Source organism: Stegodyphus dumicola, chromosome 11, assembly GCF_044657685.1.
Source record: "Stegodyphus dumicola isolate Sdum_Otavi_A_Nest chromosome 11, ASM4465768v1".
Classification (NCBI taxonomy): domain Eukaryota; kingdom Metazoa; phylum Arthropoda; class Arachnida; order Araneae; family Eresidae; genus Stegodyphus; species Stegodyphus dumicola.
This window is the reverse complement of record NC_140778.1, coordinates 19,680,894-19,699,709: the sequence shown is the minus strand read 5'-3', so window position 1 is coordinate 19,699,709 and position 18,816 is coordinate 19,680,894. Positions and strand designations below refer to the sequence as shown.

The following is an 18,816-nucleotide window of genomic DNA, read 5'->3' as shown; positions in this document are numbered from 1 at the left end:
TGAGTCCGACGCAAAATGCCAAAACGAAAGCAATAGTCCTTCGGGACTGAAATCCCTTTGGACTAATTAATGAGATACATTCCGATGACCTCATGATCACGTGACTTATGTATACCTTTTGTTGTAAACAAACAATGCAGATGACCTGAGAGATCACGTGGCTTATGTACAGCTAATGCAAACAAGCAAGGTCATTCTTCCTCTTCTTCTCTTGTGGAATGTATCTCATTAAACGGTAGCCAATAAATAGCGTTGGCACTTACTTTTTTTTTTTTTTTTTTTTTTTTTTTTTTTTTTTAGAAAACTGTTTAGCTCGTGTTATCTATATCCGAATGTTTTTCCCCATATGTAACGAGCCAGTTTCTCTTAGAAAGTCCTCCATGAAGGTTATCACTCCTCTCAGGTTGATAGCCCTCTAATACTTTGCCATAACTAAATAAACCAAACCAAACCAACTTATAACGGGAAAGATCCAATAACGTCAGGATTTCAGTAATTTAAGCCCATAAATGTCATAGCGAATCTAGCCTAAGTTATAAAATAAAAACCGATGTTCTCTAATTGTTGGAACAATCAACTTCAGTGTGTTAATATAATAATTTTGTTTTCTCTCCCAATTGAAGTGAATAACGGTGAAATATAACATTATTAGTATTGTTATCGCTATTATTATTACTTTGGTAGACAGCTGGAAAAGAGAAGCTATTTTTCTTCTTCATGCAATTATAACAACATTCATCTTCACTTTGAATAGATATAACGAAAATTAAGTAATCATACATTTATTATTTACCATGCCCGCAATTATAAAAGGAAAAAAGTGCTGTATGCAGTATAATGAAATAAATACAGTATTGCGCTCAAGTATACAAAAATCGGTGTTAAGTTACTGAAAGAAAATATGATTGTGATCTGCGGAAATCTTTTCAAAAGAAATCTGGCAGACGACAGTTTAATGCTCTTTTATTTTTAGTCCAAAAAAAGGGCTTTGTCCCTGAGGGACTATTGTTTTCGTTTTAGCATTTTGCGTTGAAATCTTTAAAACGCTGTATCACTTTCAAACTGTTGCCACCAAATATTATCGCCCTGTATTGTATTTGAAGAAATTAAATAATGAAGAATCTGCATAAATGTATGTATGTTTCTCGCATTGTGATAAAAAACAACGGTACCTAGAGCCATCCAATTTTGAATGACGTAATCCTACTGCGAATATGGGCATCTGGAATTCCAAATTTGAAATTTGGAATTTGTTTTATCATCGATTTCATGTATTTCAAAACTTTAACGAATTTCTGATTAACAAACTCAAGGATTTCAAAGCGAGTAATAGCAACGTTGTACAGAAAAAAAAATTTTATCTCCAGCGCGTGAGACTGCATATCAGAAATTCTAAAGATATGCTCAATTTAAAAATATTTTGCGATATTGCTCTTGAACTGAATTTTATGGTTTAAGTGCAAAGAACATGATAATAAATAATGGTAACACACAAAACGTTAAAAAAAAAAAAAAAAAAAAAAAAAAAAAACTTCTCTTTGGACGTAATTTAAACTAAAAACTTTCTGGTTTTTTTTTTTTTTTTTTGTTGTTGTTGTTGTTTTTGTTTTTTTCTAACTGAGGGTAGCTTGCTTGGCATATTACGCATAGTAACTGTTTTTTAACATAGCGACATTGACATATTTAAAATGTTTTGAAACTTACTTGCATTCGCTGATACGATTTCATTTACTTTCATATTCATTCACAGAACTAATAATCTTATCATTAATGCACACTCAGAAGACACGATGGTAGTCTCTCTGGCTTGTTAAGCATTTACTTCGTAATAAAATATGGTAGAAAATTGATTTTTTTATTATTACGCTCGAGGTTTATTTCTATGCGACAGATGCAGAGTTTAAGTTAATTAAATCATTTTTATGATTTGAATCGGCTCTAAAACTTCTCCTTTTCGTTAGCCCTCACCAGGATGCATATGAATTAAGACTATTTGAGGCAGAGGTCTTGAAAGTTTTAGAGCTTGCGGCAACGACGCTTGCCAATTGTACTAGCTCTTGAGTGTTCTCATATGTGTATATGCCTGCATATTTCAGTGTATTGCATTCACGTGTATGTAACAGTAGTATAGTATAATTGTTTAATCTTATTTACGTGTACTGTATTCACGTATTATCAGTGTATTGTATCCACGTGTATGTTACAATAGTATAATTGAATAGTTGTATAATCTAATTCACGTGTATTTTTGTGTACATGGTACTTACGTATCAATGTCAATGTATATCAGTGTAAAGTATATTTAGTGTGTCGCATTAATGTGCATTGGTGTATTGTGCCTATATTTTAGTGTATCGTGTATTAGTGTTTAGTATATACGTGTATAGTATATTAGTGTGTCGCATCTATGCGAATTGGTGTATTGTATCTATCTTTTAGTGTATAGTATATTAGTGTGAAACATTTATGTATATTGACGCATCGTGTCATTGGTTTATTGTGTCTATAAATATATTCTAGCATCATGTTGTCATGTTTCAAGATCTAAGAACATACAGAGTAACACCTGTAGTAGTACTGTGTATTATTAATATTTACACAAAAGTGTATTTTAAAATATATAGAATTTACGCAGTATCTATGTGTATCAATACTTAACTTTTTTATATATTGTAACTTAGCTTAAGTTTCTACCTATTTCAGTGTATTGTATCCACGTGTATGTTACAGTAGTGTAATAGAATAATTGTATTATCTTACCTATGTGTATTTTTGTGTACATGGTACTTATGTATTAGTGTCAATGTATACTAGTGTGTCGCATTTATGCGCACTGGTGTATTGTGTCTATCTTTTAGTGTATAGTATATTAGTGAATTATTGTATAGTATACTGGTGTATAGTATATTAGTGTATAGAATACTGGTGTATAGCGTATTAGTGTGTCACAATTATGTGTATTGGTGTATTGTGTCTATCTTTGAGTTTACAGTATCTTAGTGTGTTGCATTATGTCCATTGACGCATTGTGCGATTACACGATCAGGTCTATTTGTAAACTACTATATTTATGTCTATTTAAAGTTTCAGCTACAGATAGTTGCAGGGTCGGGCCAGCACCCGAATAGTCATTGTAAGCCGTCCGGGTGTCCGGCCCTGCTGTCACCTGTCACCTGTACTAGCTCTTGCTCAGCTCTACTATTCCGGTATTAGCTATTTTGCTAGCCGAAGTTTAATAGAGCAATAAGAAGTTTGAGCAAACACTTAGTTAGGCAAGTTATATTTCAGTTTCCCGCTGGAAATCCGTTTCAGTTTGTAAAATCACGTTTCTGTTGTTTACTTCACGCATTTGGCGGGGTTTAATTTCACCCGCAAGTTCTACGTTTGGCAAAGTTCAAGCCTTTATTAAAAATGTTATTTAAAACCTACTTAGTACTATGTAGTACAGATGAATGTACTTTAACAGATGTGCTAATGATAATGATTTAACAGATGTGATTAATGATAACTACGTTGTCAGTCTAAATAGTGTTTTAAAGAACTTTGAATTAGGTTTACACAGGACAGAATTCTATATAATTACTACAAACAGGTTGATGAAACTCAAAATTTGTTGGATTATAAATTATTTTCATTTGAATCATAAAACAACTAGGTAAGTAAAAATGATGCTCAACAAAAAAAAAAAAAAATTATTAGTTTACGAGTGACAAATATATTCTGTTTCCTGTAATTAGCGGATTGGATTTATTACATTATGTGAAAGCACACCGAGATTTTCTGCCTAAGGTAAGGGATCCCTTTGTGGAAGACTTCTTACAGAAAATGCCCAATAATTCACATTACAGAAGGGAAGAACCACGAAAATAATGCTCTTCTTTCCGCTAGGATTTGGTGTTTGGTGTATTTAATTATGGCAAAGCACACTAGGGCTATCTGCCTAAGGGGAGGGATGCCTTTTGTAGAGGACTTTCTAAGGGAAACTGGCTCGTATACACGTTACACATGGGGAAAACTACGAAAACACCCATGCAGCCACCCCTTTCGCGGGATTCGAACCTCGGACCGAACTACCAGTGTTCAGCGACTTTACCGCTCGGCCGCTGGCGGGCCTCCGCTAGGATTTGAATCTGTGTGATATTATCAGCATTCAGCAATTTTATCCTCTCTTCCAATAGGTGTTCCATATACATCGAATACAGTAAGACCCCGCTTAACGCTGTTCCGTTTAGCGCTGTTTCGGTTTAGCGCTCTTTTATTTCAACCCGGGGATTCCACGAAATCGCTCGCAGCATACGGGGATTCCCCGAAATATTATGCAGCGATAGGTTTCAAATACATATCCGAAACAGTGTACTTGTATTTCTTGTTTGGTGCGGTATTGTACAGACATATTTTGAAGGGGTAAATGTGGAAGATGTCGAAGAAATTATTCAAGAAGCAGCGGCTAGTCTTTCTAATGATGAGCTCAAGGAATTAACTGAACAAGAAGAAAACAAAAATGTTGACAACAGTGATTCAGAAGAAGAGCAAAAAGAACTTTCGATGGCGTTTGTAAAAAGGAGTTTGTCTACCATAACTGAAATAATGGATCAATTCATTGAAAATGATACGAATTTTGACAGGAGCTCAAAAGTAAGGCGTGGTGTTAGAGATGCTCTATCCGTTTATGAAGAACTTTTAAGAGAACAACGCGAAAGAAAAAGGCAAACAACATTAGATGCTTTTGTCACAAAAAGGCAGAACACTGAAAACGCGGAAGGCTAACTAAATATGACTGACTGAGAATTTTATTTGTTTTTTTTTTTTTAAGAATATTCGTTTTGTTATTTATATTTTGTTTTTATTTTTGCAAGAAATAATGATGTGGTATTAATTTGGGCTTTAAGAAATAAATGTTTGGTTTTATTTTTATTAAAAAAACATACTTTTTAAATTTAATACCTAACCAATTTCCTAGCCATCTTCCCCTAACACCAATATTTATATGTAAAGATAGCCTCGTTTAGCGCTGTTTCGCATTACGCTCTACTTTGATGGAACGTATCCCCCGCGTTAAGCGGGGTCTTACTGTATCTCACTCAGGGCTGGCGCTAGGCATCTTTGCATCCCTACATTCTACTGCCCTGTTGTTCCCTAAATTCTAAACATTTGTCGTCCGTAATTTCTTCTGTCTAGAGCCTCCCCTAAATTATAAAAATTTTGCCACTCCTAAATTCTGCCGAACGGTGCGACCGAACCTGAATAATTCTGAAATAATTAACATAATGCAACCTAGTAAATATTTAACGACACACATACACAACTAGGGACAAGCAACATCCACATTGCTGTGCGCATAAAAACTTTGTCTTTGATCATAATCAAAGTTCAAATTGCGCTGGAGCCCACCGGAGCCGGGCTCCAGTACTTCTCAGTTTTTGAAGTTAGTCGTAATTCTAGCCGGAGGGCTATGCAAATGAAGCACAGTTTCAGCAGACAAGATTTAATTTAGTAACAAATAAGCTTAAAAATCGATTCTAACATCTGAATGCATGTCTAATCTTTTCCTGAGAAACAAACCCTTTGACTTAGGTTAAGACTTTTACGGAAAGAAAAGCTCCCCACCTACATGTCTATAAGGCTTATTCTGCAGATTCTTAAAGTGCAATAAATTTATGAGAACGGCTAAAGTTTTCGTCCGCGAAAAGAGAAACATGGTCGTGCACGTACAACGCTCGTAACTGCCCAAGGAAAGACAGGCTTTTGGGAACGACATAAACAAATATGGGGAAAGAAAACTGTCACTTGTGTAGAGCGTAATATTTCTTATGTTGTTATAGTTTCGGACGCAGGACAAGATTTTTTTCCTCGTCACGTATTGCTTGACAGCTAAAATTATATTGACTGGGGATCGCGGTCAGACAGCGTTGAACTCTTCTGTCTTTGTTTTCAAAGCTACACTTCTCCGGTAAAATTTCAGTCCATACTCTCATAGTGTTTCTAGTATTCTCTCTATTTTCATTAGCGATGCTTTAAAGTTTAACCTTTTTACTTCCTTGTACGAAGTAAAAAGGAAGTATTGTGATCGCGAAAAGTTTCAGGCAGCATATTTCAACGAAAATATCCATTTTGACCGCTATCGAATGCAATTTAACGATGTTTTTGCGTGATATCTGTACGTAAGGACAGAATAAAAGGCTCTTTTCCTTCAAAAAACTTATAAAACTACTTTAAAATGAATTCTGAAGAGAATTTTTCGTGGCGTCTGTACGAACGTATGTACGTACGTATCTCGCATAACTCAAAAACGAGTAGCCTCAGAACGTTGAAATTTTGTATATATATAAGACTACTATAACATGTAGATGTGCACCTCGTATTTTGGTTTCAATCGGCCGCGCCAAACGTATATAAATATATTTATAAATATATCCACTCTGTTACCCGGCTCAGTGATCTCAGTATCTTTACTCTTATATGTTTGTAAATTGTACATTTTTGGCTCTAAAAATGATTGAATTATGTTATTTCTATCTTCCGGTTAAGGATTTTATGCCTGTAGTAAATCTGTGTGCAATATTTTTAGGCTGTTTTTAATGGCGGCCATTGATGTTTACATTTGAAACAGGAGACTAGTGGATTTGTTGCCAATCTAGAGAAACTTAGCTTCGCAACAACAAAGATAACGCATTCATTTATTATTGCCACTTAAATCATGCTTAATTCTTTCTGGAATTTTTTTCAAGGAAATAAGCGTTTGAGATTTACTTCGTAATTTTTAATATAGATATTTTGAGTTTTTATGTATTTTTGCCTTCTCGCGAAGTGAGAACTGAATTAACTGAATGAGAAATTCTCAGTCGTCTGTGAAAAACTGTTTCTTTTTTGTTTTGTTTGCTTAATTTCTTTTATAGATCATTCTAGCTTTATTATAGTATTTGAATAGAACATGTGGCAACGATTAGATAATTCTATTCTTTAAATGATATAAATTTTGTGCATTATGAGTTATAATATGAACGAAATATAATACTGTTAAGTGAATCTAGCGCCAGAATGTCGCTATGGTAAACAAATAATGTGTGGATTTTGAAGAATACATTTATTCTATTGTGGTTTATGCGCTGTCGGTGAAGTAGATTTAATTAAATCCAATAAGTTTAAATGAAATGCAAGAAAAAATGCGTATAATTTAATATTCCGCACAAGGAAGTCATGTGGTGTACACATCAGATCTTTTTCAATGGTATGCTGGAAAAAGAAGAGTCTTTTCTATCATCCTTTGCTGTCTGTAGGTCATATTGTCTGATTCTATCATCACTTGATACTGCATTATACAGTGTATTCCAGGCTGAAATACAGCCAAAAGCTATATGAGCTATTTATTAGTTTTTGAGTGAAACTGTAAATCCCGCCATAGCGCCATTATTAAATTTTATTTATATTTATTGAATTTTAACTTTAATTTTAAATATTAAAATAATTTAATTATTAATTATAATACTTATGCATTTTTCTTCTTTCTTTATGTCCTTCTATAGGGCTCCCCAGTACTTCTAATTTTAGAAATTAAGCCCTGATCATAATTAGTCAAATTTCACCTTCTTAAACACAAAAGAAAGAATACAGTAAGACCCCGCTTAACGCTGTTTCGTTTAGCGCTGTTTCGGTTTAGCGCTCTTTTATTTCAACCCGGGGATTCTCCGAAATTGTGCGCAGCGCTAGGTTTCCAAATAACATATTCGAAACAGTGTAGTTGTGTTTCTTGCTTTGTGGACGCATTTTTATCATTTGAAACATTTGTTGACATTATTCTAAGTTTAAATTTGTATAATACTATAACGATTAATACAGTGACAAATATTATGATCTTTAGTTTGTATCATGGGTGATAATAAAAAACAAGAAAAGAAAGCAACCAGGAAAAGCATTTCACTGGAAACTCAAATGCAAGTGATTAGAAGATTAGATTCTGGTGAACGTCAATCTCAAATTAGTGCTGCATTGATTTTGGCAACTTCAACAATAAGGACAATTCTTAAGAATAAAGAAAAAATACTGTCATCGGCAACTGCAACTACGTCAAGCTCTGCAACTAGAATTACCCGTTCTAGAAATAACATTATAGAGGAAATGGGAAAACGACTGTCTATATGGATTGACGACGAAATTGAACGCAATATGCCATTAAGCCAATCTATCATAATGCCTTCTTGACAAAAAGGCAGAAAATTGGAAACTTAGAATAAACTGAATGATCTGACTGAGAATTTTATTTGTTTTTAAAAGTATATGCGTTTATATTGTTTTTATTTTTGTAAGAAATAAATGTTTGATTTTATTTTTATTAAAAAAAAAACATTATTAAATTTAATGCCTAACCATCTTTTATCCGTCTTCCCCTAACCCCATTATTTACATGTTAAGATAACCTCGCTTAGCGCTGTTTCGCATTACGCTCTACTTCGATGGAACGTATCCCCCGCGTTAAGCGGGGTCTTACTGTATTATAATTCATTGAAAAATAATCAACTATTTAAAAATTTTCAGTCTTGTAAAAACTTTAAACCCACAAAACTGGTAGAGTTAGTGATATTATTCTAATTTTAAATTTATCTATTGCAAGAAATGATTTTGCTTACAAGAAGTTCATTGCATTATTGTATTTTGAAATCAAATACAGTAAGTTAAAACTAATTTTAAATTAAACACGCCTGGAACCAAAGTTGAACGTTAAGTTTGCATCTGTTCTATTTTCTTGAGATTTCAAAGACTGTGAGGAGTCACATCTGTAATTATTCTGTAGTCTATCTGAAAGTGATAAGAAGCTTTTATTAAACAATAATTATTAAATCGTTCAAGATATCAAATACCGAAATAGTCGGAAATCCCCTCTCTTTTTTATTAGTATATCAAATTTTCTTAGCTAGTTTTATTTCAGAAATGTACTAGGAAACTATATATGAAACAATAAAAATTTAAATACAATTAACGATTTTTTTTAATCTGTAAGAATGCGTTTCTGCATTCGCTTTTTCTAATGCAATTTCTTAACGCTTGCATTTAACTTAAATACCATATATATTTGTTATATCCCGCTTAAAATCCTTAACTTCGAAAAGGCGTTATCATAGTTTAACACAGTGTCTAATCAGATATTCAGTATCACTTGCAGAGAATTTCGTTAAGTATTTTTCAACAAAAAAATAAATTATTATAACCACATTTCTCCAACGTTCCCTCTCTCAGAAGCATGAAGGTAGGAAGTAAGATGGAGTTGCCCTAAACAAGTTTCTCCCGTACCCTGCTCTGAAGCACCGGCGATCCCTACGTGGTGACCAAAACATTGGGTCATTTACCATTGAGTTCTATGGGATTTGACGCGTTCGGATGTAAATATTTTGTAATTACGTCGTAAATATACATATAAATGTATATATTTTCTTTTCCTACAACACTTCAGAGTCCTAAGTATGTGAAAACAACATATTTTTAAACAACATTTCATTCTGAACGGAATTAAATGCTATACTTTTCACAGGACAGTTTTCTCAGAATGGTTTAATTTGAATGAAATATTTTCACAAGTTTTCGTTAATTACATTAGAAAAAAAATTAAGGTAATTCGATTTTATTCGGTTAAGGTACAAAAATTAAGATCAAAGTTTATTGTATTATTAATATTAAAATTATGCATTATTTCTTTTCTATTTATAGAGCTTCTTCCTAAAATACTTTCTTAAATATGACATGATTTTTTGGCTTCTGAGGCATCTTTTAAATCGAAAAATGTAAGTCAATTTATAATTAATGCTCTATTCGGTTCATTTTAAATTAGATAATTATTAGGAATTAGCGAAATACTTTAAATAGTACTTGACTTTCTCTGAACATTTCTGAAAGGGAATAAAATAAGTTTTTTTTTTAAGTATTATTTAAAACTTGTAACTGAGTTATTATAAAATGTAAGGGGAATAATTCTTTTAATTATACTTATCAGATTTTTTTTACCCTTCATTTCAACAATACATATTCCAAAACTCTTTATTACTTTCTTAAGTGTGCATCTCATAGCATTTGCTTTACAATACCTTTTAACAGATTGCTTTCCAATACGAACAGTTCTTGCTTAAATAGTTTTATAACGTATTTGTCAACAGGATTTCAATATATGTTTACAATTCAATATTAAGGTTATTATATATTTAGATAACATTTATAATCATTATAAATTAGATACATTTAATAATTAGATTTCTTCACAGTACTTTCACAGTTGTTTATAAGTGAATAAATTCTTCATTTCAAATACATTTATAAATAATTTAATGAATATTTATGTATTTTGTCAAAGGCAGATACATGCTTTTTGCAATAATATGCAACAATAATATATGGATGTGAAAAAAAATTTGTTTTATTTAAAACAATTTGGCGTTTGGAAAATAAAATAAAAGTAGCGATTACTCTATCAAAGGTATCGAAAGACATATACAATTTTAAAGTACCGTAAGGTATTTTTCATTCTTTAAGCATAACATTTTTCTTAAAATCTATATTTTTGTAGTTCAACAGCTTAGAATTTTATAAAACAAATTCATAATCAAAATTGCTGTTGTTAGTTATCGAAAAATAACCAAGATGTGATTTTTGCGTAAATGTCACTAAACTATACAAATTGCTATTATCCATCACACTATGAATGTTTCTTTCATGCGAAAGTGTCCCTTTTTCGATTTGTATGGAACTGTCGTGTGTCGAAATACTATCAGAACCGTGTCAAGCGAGCTTCTGAATGTAAACAAAGAACACCCCTTCTGGTGATCCAAGCTTCAAAATAGTGCTTCACTTCTAGTGCCGACTGGCCCCTCCTTCCTTTCCTACCTCCATGCTCAGAAGACTTTAGACTGGCACTCCCAACAAGATACGCTCAGAGGGGACATTCAGAAAATTCCGTTAGAGAATAGCAACCTATTGTTATACTGTCACACTGAACAGATGCCCCCAAACAGGTTTTTGTCGGGACGGACAAGTTTCCAGTTGTTCGGTCGAAATAGCCGTGAGACAGGACCCTTTTCATAGCGCTGTGCAGCATTGAGTTTACTTCGGCTTTCACACATTTAATGCGTGGGCTGAAATTTTTAATGTTTTTAACAGATGACTGTTTAAGCTGAGATTAAGAATGTATGAAAAGTAAAAAGATGGATAACTTCATCTGCACAAAGTGAATGCGTGAGTAATAAAGAGTGACAGCTGCGAAAGGCGTCTTTATTACATCGCGAATTCATATTCTGATACGATGGCTTACAACTTTTTCATGCTCGTTCATTTGTGTTTCACCCTTTTCCTTAGCTTTTGTGGCCCACCAGCGGCCGAGCGGTAAAGTCGCTGAACACTGGTAGTTCGGTCCGAGGTTCGAATCCCGCGAACGGGCTGGCTGCATGGGTGTTTTCGTGGTTTTCCCCATGTGTAACGTATATACGAGCCAGTTTCCCTTAGAAAGTCCTCCACGAAAGGCATCCCTCCCCTTAGGCAGATAGCCCTAGTGTGCTTTGCCATAATTAAATACACCAACACCTTAGCTTTTGTTATGCATTTGTTTCACAAAGATGCCCGACTGATTTTGCAGATTTGTGCGAATGTAGTTATGTTCCGTATGGACCAGAAAACCGCTTAACCTATGTTACCAACTGTACGAATGCCGGTTTCGACAATGCTCTGATGTTAAGAAAACTACCACCTGAAACAGAAGTGCTTGTGTTCGTAGGAAATGAAATTAAAGACCTTCGATTAAACATATTTGGACTGGAAAATGTTTACGAGAAATTGCATACGATTGATCTGTCCAACAACCATATTCAAACCATAAAAGGTAAGACGTTTCATAACGTAGCTAATGTAACAAAACTCATTCTTAACGATAATGATTTATACATTATTTCCAAAGATCATCATCCAAGGATGTTCAGCAATTTTGTTAACCTTAAAGAACTGCATCTCAGGAATGTTTTTACTGAAAAAATAAAAGCAGGAGACTATTTGTCAAATTTACTCCAGATTTTTGAAAATAGTTATTTGTTTAATCTTCGTGTTTTGAATATGGAAAACAACGAGATATCTCGGATTGACCAGGAAGAATTTTGTTCTTTAGCGGTTTTAGAAGAGTTATATTTAGCTCACAATCATCTGAATGACATTCCTCTAAATTTCTCGTGCCTAAAGTATCTGAAAAAACTTGACGTAAGAAATAACTTAATTCCTTATCTTTCCGATCAAACGCTTAAAAGTTTAGACACAAATAAGCAACTGGAAATTAATTTAACATCCAATCCATTTAAATGCGATTGCAGAATGATTAAAACTTTTGAATGGATGCTTACGACTTCAGTGACTCTATCAAACAAGGAACAATTATACTGCTTCGATGGCCATCCTCCTAATGTGGGAAAAAGAATATTTACACTACATTTGAGTAATTTGCAATGTACTGATACCGAGTGAAATCTACTATCATTCTTCAGCTGCATTTATTATTTCACTGCTAGCGTTATTTTGCCTAGCAATAATTATGGGCGTTATAATGTATAAGAATAGAGTTACAGTTAGTAGTTATCTTCGCAGGGCATTTTATCCCGGATGTGATAAATTCCATTATGTATCACTGGACAGAAGAAAAGGCACAATGAGTGTTTAATTTTTGGTAGACTAACTATTAATTTGCAGCCTGACATGATATTAGAAAATATTTATTGTTTGGTTTGCATTAAAAATAACCTGTTTCCATATTAAGTGATTTTGCTTTGTTCGTTTATTAATGTAATGGTAAGTGAAGCTATCTTGCAAAAAAATTGTTAGTTTGTGGTTGCCATATCGTGAAATTTTGTCTTATCTGTGCAGAATTTTTTATGCTTGTCTCAAATTCTTTAAGTATATGGAAAATGTTTTTTTGTTGTTTTAAGTTATTGAAATAATATATTATAATTAAAGTCATAAAACTATGTATTTTTGAAGTGTAATAATTCATCTCTTAAGAAAAGATTAAAAATAATATTGCTATAATTTATATTCTTGTTGATCAAAAACTAAACTGAAACAAAGACTGTTTATTAAAATAAAATATATTTGGAATTCATTATATATTATTTAACAGTATGCGTGTTTGAAACAGTTATTCTGATATTCAGAAAGAGCATTTGCAAAATTATTATTGTTGTCAAGTGATAAACGTTATTTGAAGTAACATAATTAATTAGTTTCTTTTTTTAATACTTGTTTGAATTTTGTGAAATTTGTAAAAAAATATTTAATATTGACACTTTTTTGTAAGTTGGTGGTCTGAGCTTGAAGTTAATGCTTGATTCCTACCATGTTTTCTTAATTCATAAGTATTCATTAAAGGGTAAAAATAGATTTCAGAGTTAAACTGAGTTTTGTAATATTTTTTAGAAGAATTTATTTTAATATTCTACTCATTTTTTGCTTAAATGATCACAGTGATATGTGAATAAATTTAGCGATGATAAAATAGATATTTAGGTGTTATTTTAAGTAGTAAATATAGTCAATTATTGTTCTTCAGTTTAATTGAATTCACATTTGTCTTGCAATGAATTTGAGAGATAAAGTAGTATATTGAACAATTCATGGGAAAAATTCTCCATTATTCATTATTATTAAAAAATATTCATGAGAAGCACAAAGAAATAAGTAATTTTAATGAATTTATTACAACAGGTAAATTCATATTAATGAGAAGAAAAGCATATATGTGTATATTATATAATTAGTTATACATATATAATTATATATGTTATATATCTAAAATATATAAAATTATAAATCTTTAAGCTTGCAGGCCTAGCCCGTAAGTTTTTGTATATTTAGGACTAATAGCAGACCGCTATTTATTTTTATTTTTATTTTTATTTTAGTCTAGATTTTAGATATAATCGGAATAGTTTTTACATATTTTAACACCTTAATGTGTCATTTTGTGCGGACGCGTCGGGAAATTGGAACAGAGAATTGAGACTAACAAATTTTCCAAGACACTTTGTCTAAATTAAAAAATTTTGTAGCGAAAAAGTTTCAATTGTCTGTTTCGGCGAAACGCGTAATGGGGTTAGCTTGATTCGACGTTCAAACCAGAAATTTCCCTTGAAAAGCCAGTTTGGAAGTCGAGTTCGGCTAATTTACCATTTTCCGCTTACTTTTTTATTTGGTTTTGTTTTTTTAATGTTTTAATTGTTACATGGTTTGATTTTCATATGTATTAATTTTTTAAAACGTGTTGAACTTTTTGGAGCAACAGCTCCTGGTAACTTTTAGGCGAGCTTACTACAATTTCTAATTTACTTATTTTGCAGCATATTGCGCAAAATGTTACCTAGACCAAATTGGTCATTCAGTATTGTAATAACTACCTTGCTTGTTATGTTACATAATAAATATGTAATATATATAAATATGTGTGTGTGTTAGTGAAAACAGTTAGGATTTTTTAATTACCTTTATATTTAATAATCAGTTTTGTAAAGTGCATTGCATATCGCTTATATTTATTATAATAGTTTTTATTAAAACGTTTGGTAATCAAATATGAGTTAATTCAATCCCATAGTAAAATGCTATGTAAAATGATTCTGTGATGTGTAAATCCTCTCGACTTTTTAGCAAGCTTTTTACGAGTTAAACTGAAACTAAATTTTGCAGTGATGCGCCAAGAAACTTTGAAAAATATGCATATATAAAGTAACACCTAATACTCAAAAAATGTTTCCAAAGTGAGTATTGTATATAAAGTTGTAAAAGTGTGCCATTCTATTTCGTTCCTTGTTATGAAAATTTTGCTACATTCGAAATGAGCTGATGATTAAGCTAAGATTGAAGCTGATGATTAAGCTAAGATTCTCGGTGAAAATATCAAGTTGATTCAGACCTGTAACAGAAAAGATACGATATGTTTCAATTGTAACGCAATCAATTAAAAATGCTCAGTACATAGGTTTGTGATTTGAAATCAGAGGAAAATGGTTATACTGTAAGCATAACGTGCTATTTCTTTAAAAAATTTATTAAATCTTTACCTACTTTCTACTTTTTTCAAATTAAAATTCAAACTAGAAAAGCATTTTAAGGAAGTTTAGTTTCAGGTTATAGTAAAAAATGCTTGACATGGTGGTAAAAAAAAAAATAAAGCAAAGATTTTGTTTGAATGCTATGGGTACAAATTACTGGAGGCCAATCCCCGGCCAGATGAGTAACTTTGCGGAGTTAAGACAACTGAAAATTCCGAAGACAGACAAAGTACACAGATGTATACACTTGTTTTGCATCCGCTAAGTGTTTCTGCCCGAAGAGAGAAAAATCGAGCTTAGATGCGAAGAAAGGGTTCTTAAGTAAGATTCCCTGTGAAACGAGTCGGTTGCGTTAAATATTTTCGAGATTTTTTTTTTTTTTTTTTTTTTCTGACGCATAACGTAAAAAATCATCTATTTCAAGTCGGGAAATTTGAATTCTGGGTAGGTAATTTATCTATTTTCGTTACATAGCAAAACCCAGAAGTAATGCAACAGGTGAAACCGAAAAAGGGCGTGTAAGTCGAATATATTAGTTTTATTTGAATAAAAACATAAACTTAAAAAAAAAAAAAAAAAAAAAAAAAAAAAAAAAAAAAACACTTGTTTAGAAGAAATGCATGTAGAAAAGAATGTAATTTCAAAATATTACAAAATACATTTCAGTATCACTTGCAAACAAATTATATACGAAACTAAAATTCTCACTGTCCAGTCTTAGTTCTGAACATTCAATTAACGACGATATATCAATATCTAAAATCTTAAAAACTGTATGATACCTATGCTTATCTTTTGCATTATATATTTACTATAAAACTGACGTATCTGTTTTCCTTCGGTGAATTTTTTGTGAAAATTTAAATTTTGATTTTTCATCTATACATTCACTAATTTTCTCTTCTTAGTTTCAGGCACATTCCAGTAGTCTGAAAGAGTTCTGTGTTCTAATATATTGTTGCGTGCGTAGGGTTCGTTACGAAATGAATGCACAAGTCCGATGAAAAATGAACAAAAATTTATTATTATCACAACAAAATGTTTAAATCTTCTCAAATTATCATGCAGTATTACAATATCTCACAGTAGTTATCTTTTAACTACTCAAATGTCCAATAGAACGTAATTCAAAACAGCTAAAGAAAGCTAATCAGCGAATTCGCTACAATCAACAAGAGCAGTTTTCTAAACAACAATAAACTAAGCAACTACAACAAACTGAGATGTTTCCTCCTTTTATAAGATTTTAAAATCACGCGCTAGAATTTTCTAGTACTTTCTCGAAATCAAAAAGAGATATTTATTTATTTAATGCACGCGCTCTTGTATTTTCAATTTTCCGGCTTAGCTTTCTTTTAATATTCGTCACGCGCTGCACTGCGCGAGAAATAAAACCATTTAATTTATAATTGAACTAACATTAGCTTTTTAAATACCAAATTCGTAACAATATTTTAACGGATTGTAAAGTTATAAAATATTCATACTTCACCTTGTTGACAAAATTTATTCCGAGAATTCTTACGCAAATTATCAAAGAACGCATACATCTTAAGAACATCTTTTATTTTAACGCAAAAATTCTGCTTTTCACATTTCGCTATAAAATTGTCATTATTCGGAAAGTTACTGTTAAATGCATTTCCTGCATTATGAAATTTTCATCGTTACTTATATTTAATTTAGCTGTTTTTGCTCATACGGCTCTTTTCACACGAATTTCAATAACGCTTTTTTTTTTTTTTTTTTTAAGAAACTTTTAAATATAGAACATAAATCAACGATTGTAACTACGTCCCATCACTCGTCTGCTGCAATATACTTGATGATATCCTAAGAACTACAGTTTGACACCAACGGTATTTATCATTTTAATTTCCTACAATGAGCTGTTTAAAAACCAACAATAGGTTCACTTTCTCGATAAGCTCATTTCTTTTCAAGAACTCTTGCATGCATATTAAACTGGCACTGTGTCTGTGTGAAGTCTGACGAATAAAGCGGGCCCAGCCCGCACAAAATCGCTGAACACTTGTAGTTCGGTCTAAGTTTCGAGTAAAGGCGAGTGGGCTGGCAGCATGGTATCTTCTAAATGCATACGTGAATAATAAACCACTGAACACTGGTAGTTCGGTCCAACTTTCGCATAATGGCGAACGAGTTGGCTCCATGTGTACTTTCGTGATTTTACGCATGTGTATCGTGTATTCAGTATCTTCTGGATGAGTATGTGAATATAGGGAGCGCAGTACGCTCAAAACCGCTGAATACTGGTAGTTCGGTCCAACTTTCGAATCCCAGCGGACAAGCTGGTTCCATGGGTGTTTTCGTGATTTTACGCATGTGTATCGTGTATGCAGTATCTTCTGGATGCATACGTGAATAAAGTGGGCGCAGCCAGCGCAAAACCGCTAAACACTGGTAGTTCGGTCCAACTTGAAATTCCGGAGCGGGAGCTGCCTGCATGGGTATTTTCGTGATTTTCGGCATGTGTAACGTCTAGGCAGTATCTTGTGGATGCATACGTCAATAACGCGGGCGCAGCCCGGGAAAAATCGATGAACACTGGTAATCCCGTTGAACGAAAGCGGGCTTCTCTGGCAGTTTGGTCCAACTTTCGAATAAAGGCCAACGAAAGCGGGCTTGCCCGATTTTCTGCATGTGTATAAAGCGGGCGCAGCCCGCTCAACTGGCGGGCTTGCCCTCTAGCAATCATGCGAACTAGCGTACATCTTGTGAATGCATACGTGAATCAAGTGACCTAACGTGAATAAAGCGGTCGCTCCACGAAGGCATTCCTTCCCTCATGTAGCGGGCTTCAGCCCGCTAGTTTTCATATAATATTTGCTTGTATACACGATTTTCACATTCGAAATGTAATCCAACGTATGAACAACAGCCGCAGAATACTCCCACAACAGTGGGTTCCACAGCAGGACTTGTTTTGGCAAGTGCTTTGTCATTCAAATCTCGAATAGAGATACTGGTACACTTATGGAGAAAATTATTCAATATACGCAAAATGGATCAACGATCTATTCAGACTGCTGGAAGGGATATAAAACTGAGCAACTTGAAGAAGCTAGTTACAAATCACTTTACTGCAAACAAAAAGTACAATTTCGCAAATCCAACAATGGGCGTTCACACAGGAAATATGGAAATAATGTGGGTTTTAGCCCAGTGCTGTAATAAAAAACAATGAGGCACGGCTCGGCATCACCTCGAATCTTATTTTTTGGAATTTATGCGGGGAAAATGCAAATAAAAAAAAAAAAAAAAAAAAAAAAAAAAAAAAAAAGATGTTCTTGCTGAATTGTTGGAAAACGGTTTCGGAAATATGGCTTTGTCTTAATGATTATTAAAAATATCTTCAAAGAACAAACATGTGAGTAATATTGTTATTATTATACATTGTGGCTTTTAATTTTTTTTATTTTTATTTTTATTTTTTTTTTTCCAATGGCTGCCTCTGAGCCGACTTCGACTTGGCCACTATACCAAGACCAGACGTGGTGGTCATTTTATAATTGAGGCACCTAATAGGTGGGCTACCTTTGTCTCTTAAGAAGGGACGTACAGTTACAACCATAATCCACTACACCTTCTGGGCGGCGTGTCATTTATTTTTGCATTCGCGCTTCACCAAGCTTGCCGAAATCATAGCTGCGATATTTACGTAATCCAAAAGTCGACGGGTTTGCAATAATAAGGAAGCACCAAATTTGCAACAAGGTGAAAACAGAATTTAACACTG

The 18,816-nt window shown here is 32.9% G+C and overlaps 1 protein-coding gene across 1 annotated transcript; it reads left to right on the top strand.

The window, feature by feature from the left end:
• Positions 1–11,556: 11,556 nt before the first annotated feature.
• LOC118198499 (trophoblast glycoprotein-like) lies at positions 11,557–13,190 on the top strand (the record flags this gene model as incomplete). The annotated part of the gene is given in 2 exon segments (XM_035370189.2): positions 11,557–12,477; positions 12,479–13,190. Coding segments are annotated over 2 exon segments (1,119 nt in total), but the record flags the coding sequence as incomplete, so codon positions are not given.
• Positions 13,191–18,816: the final 5,626 nt, after the last annotated feature.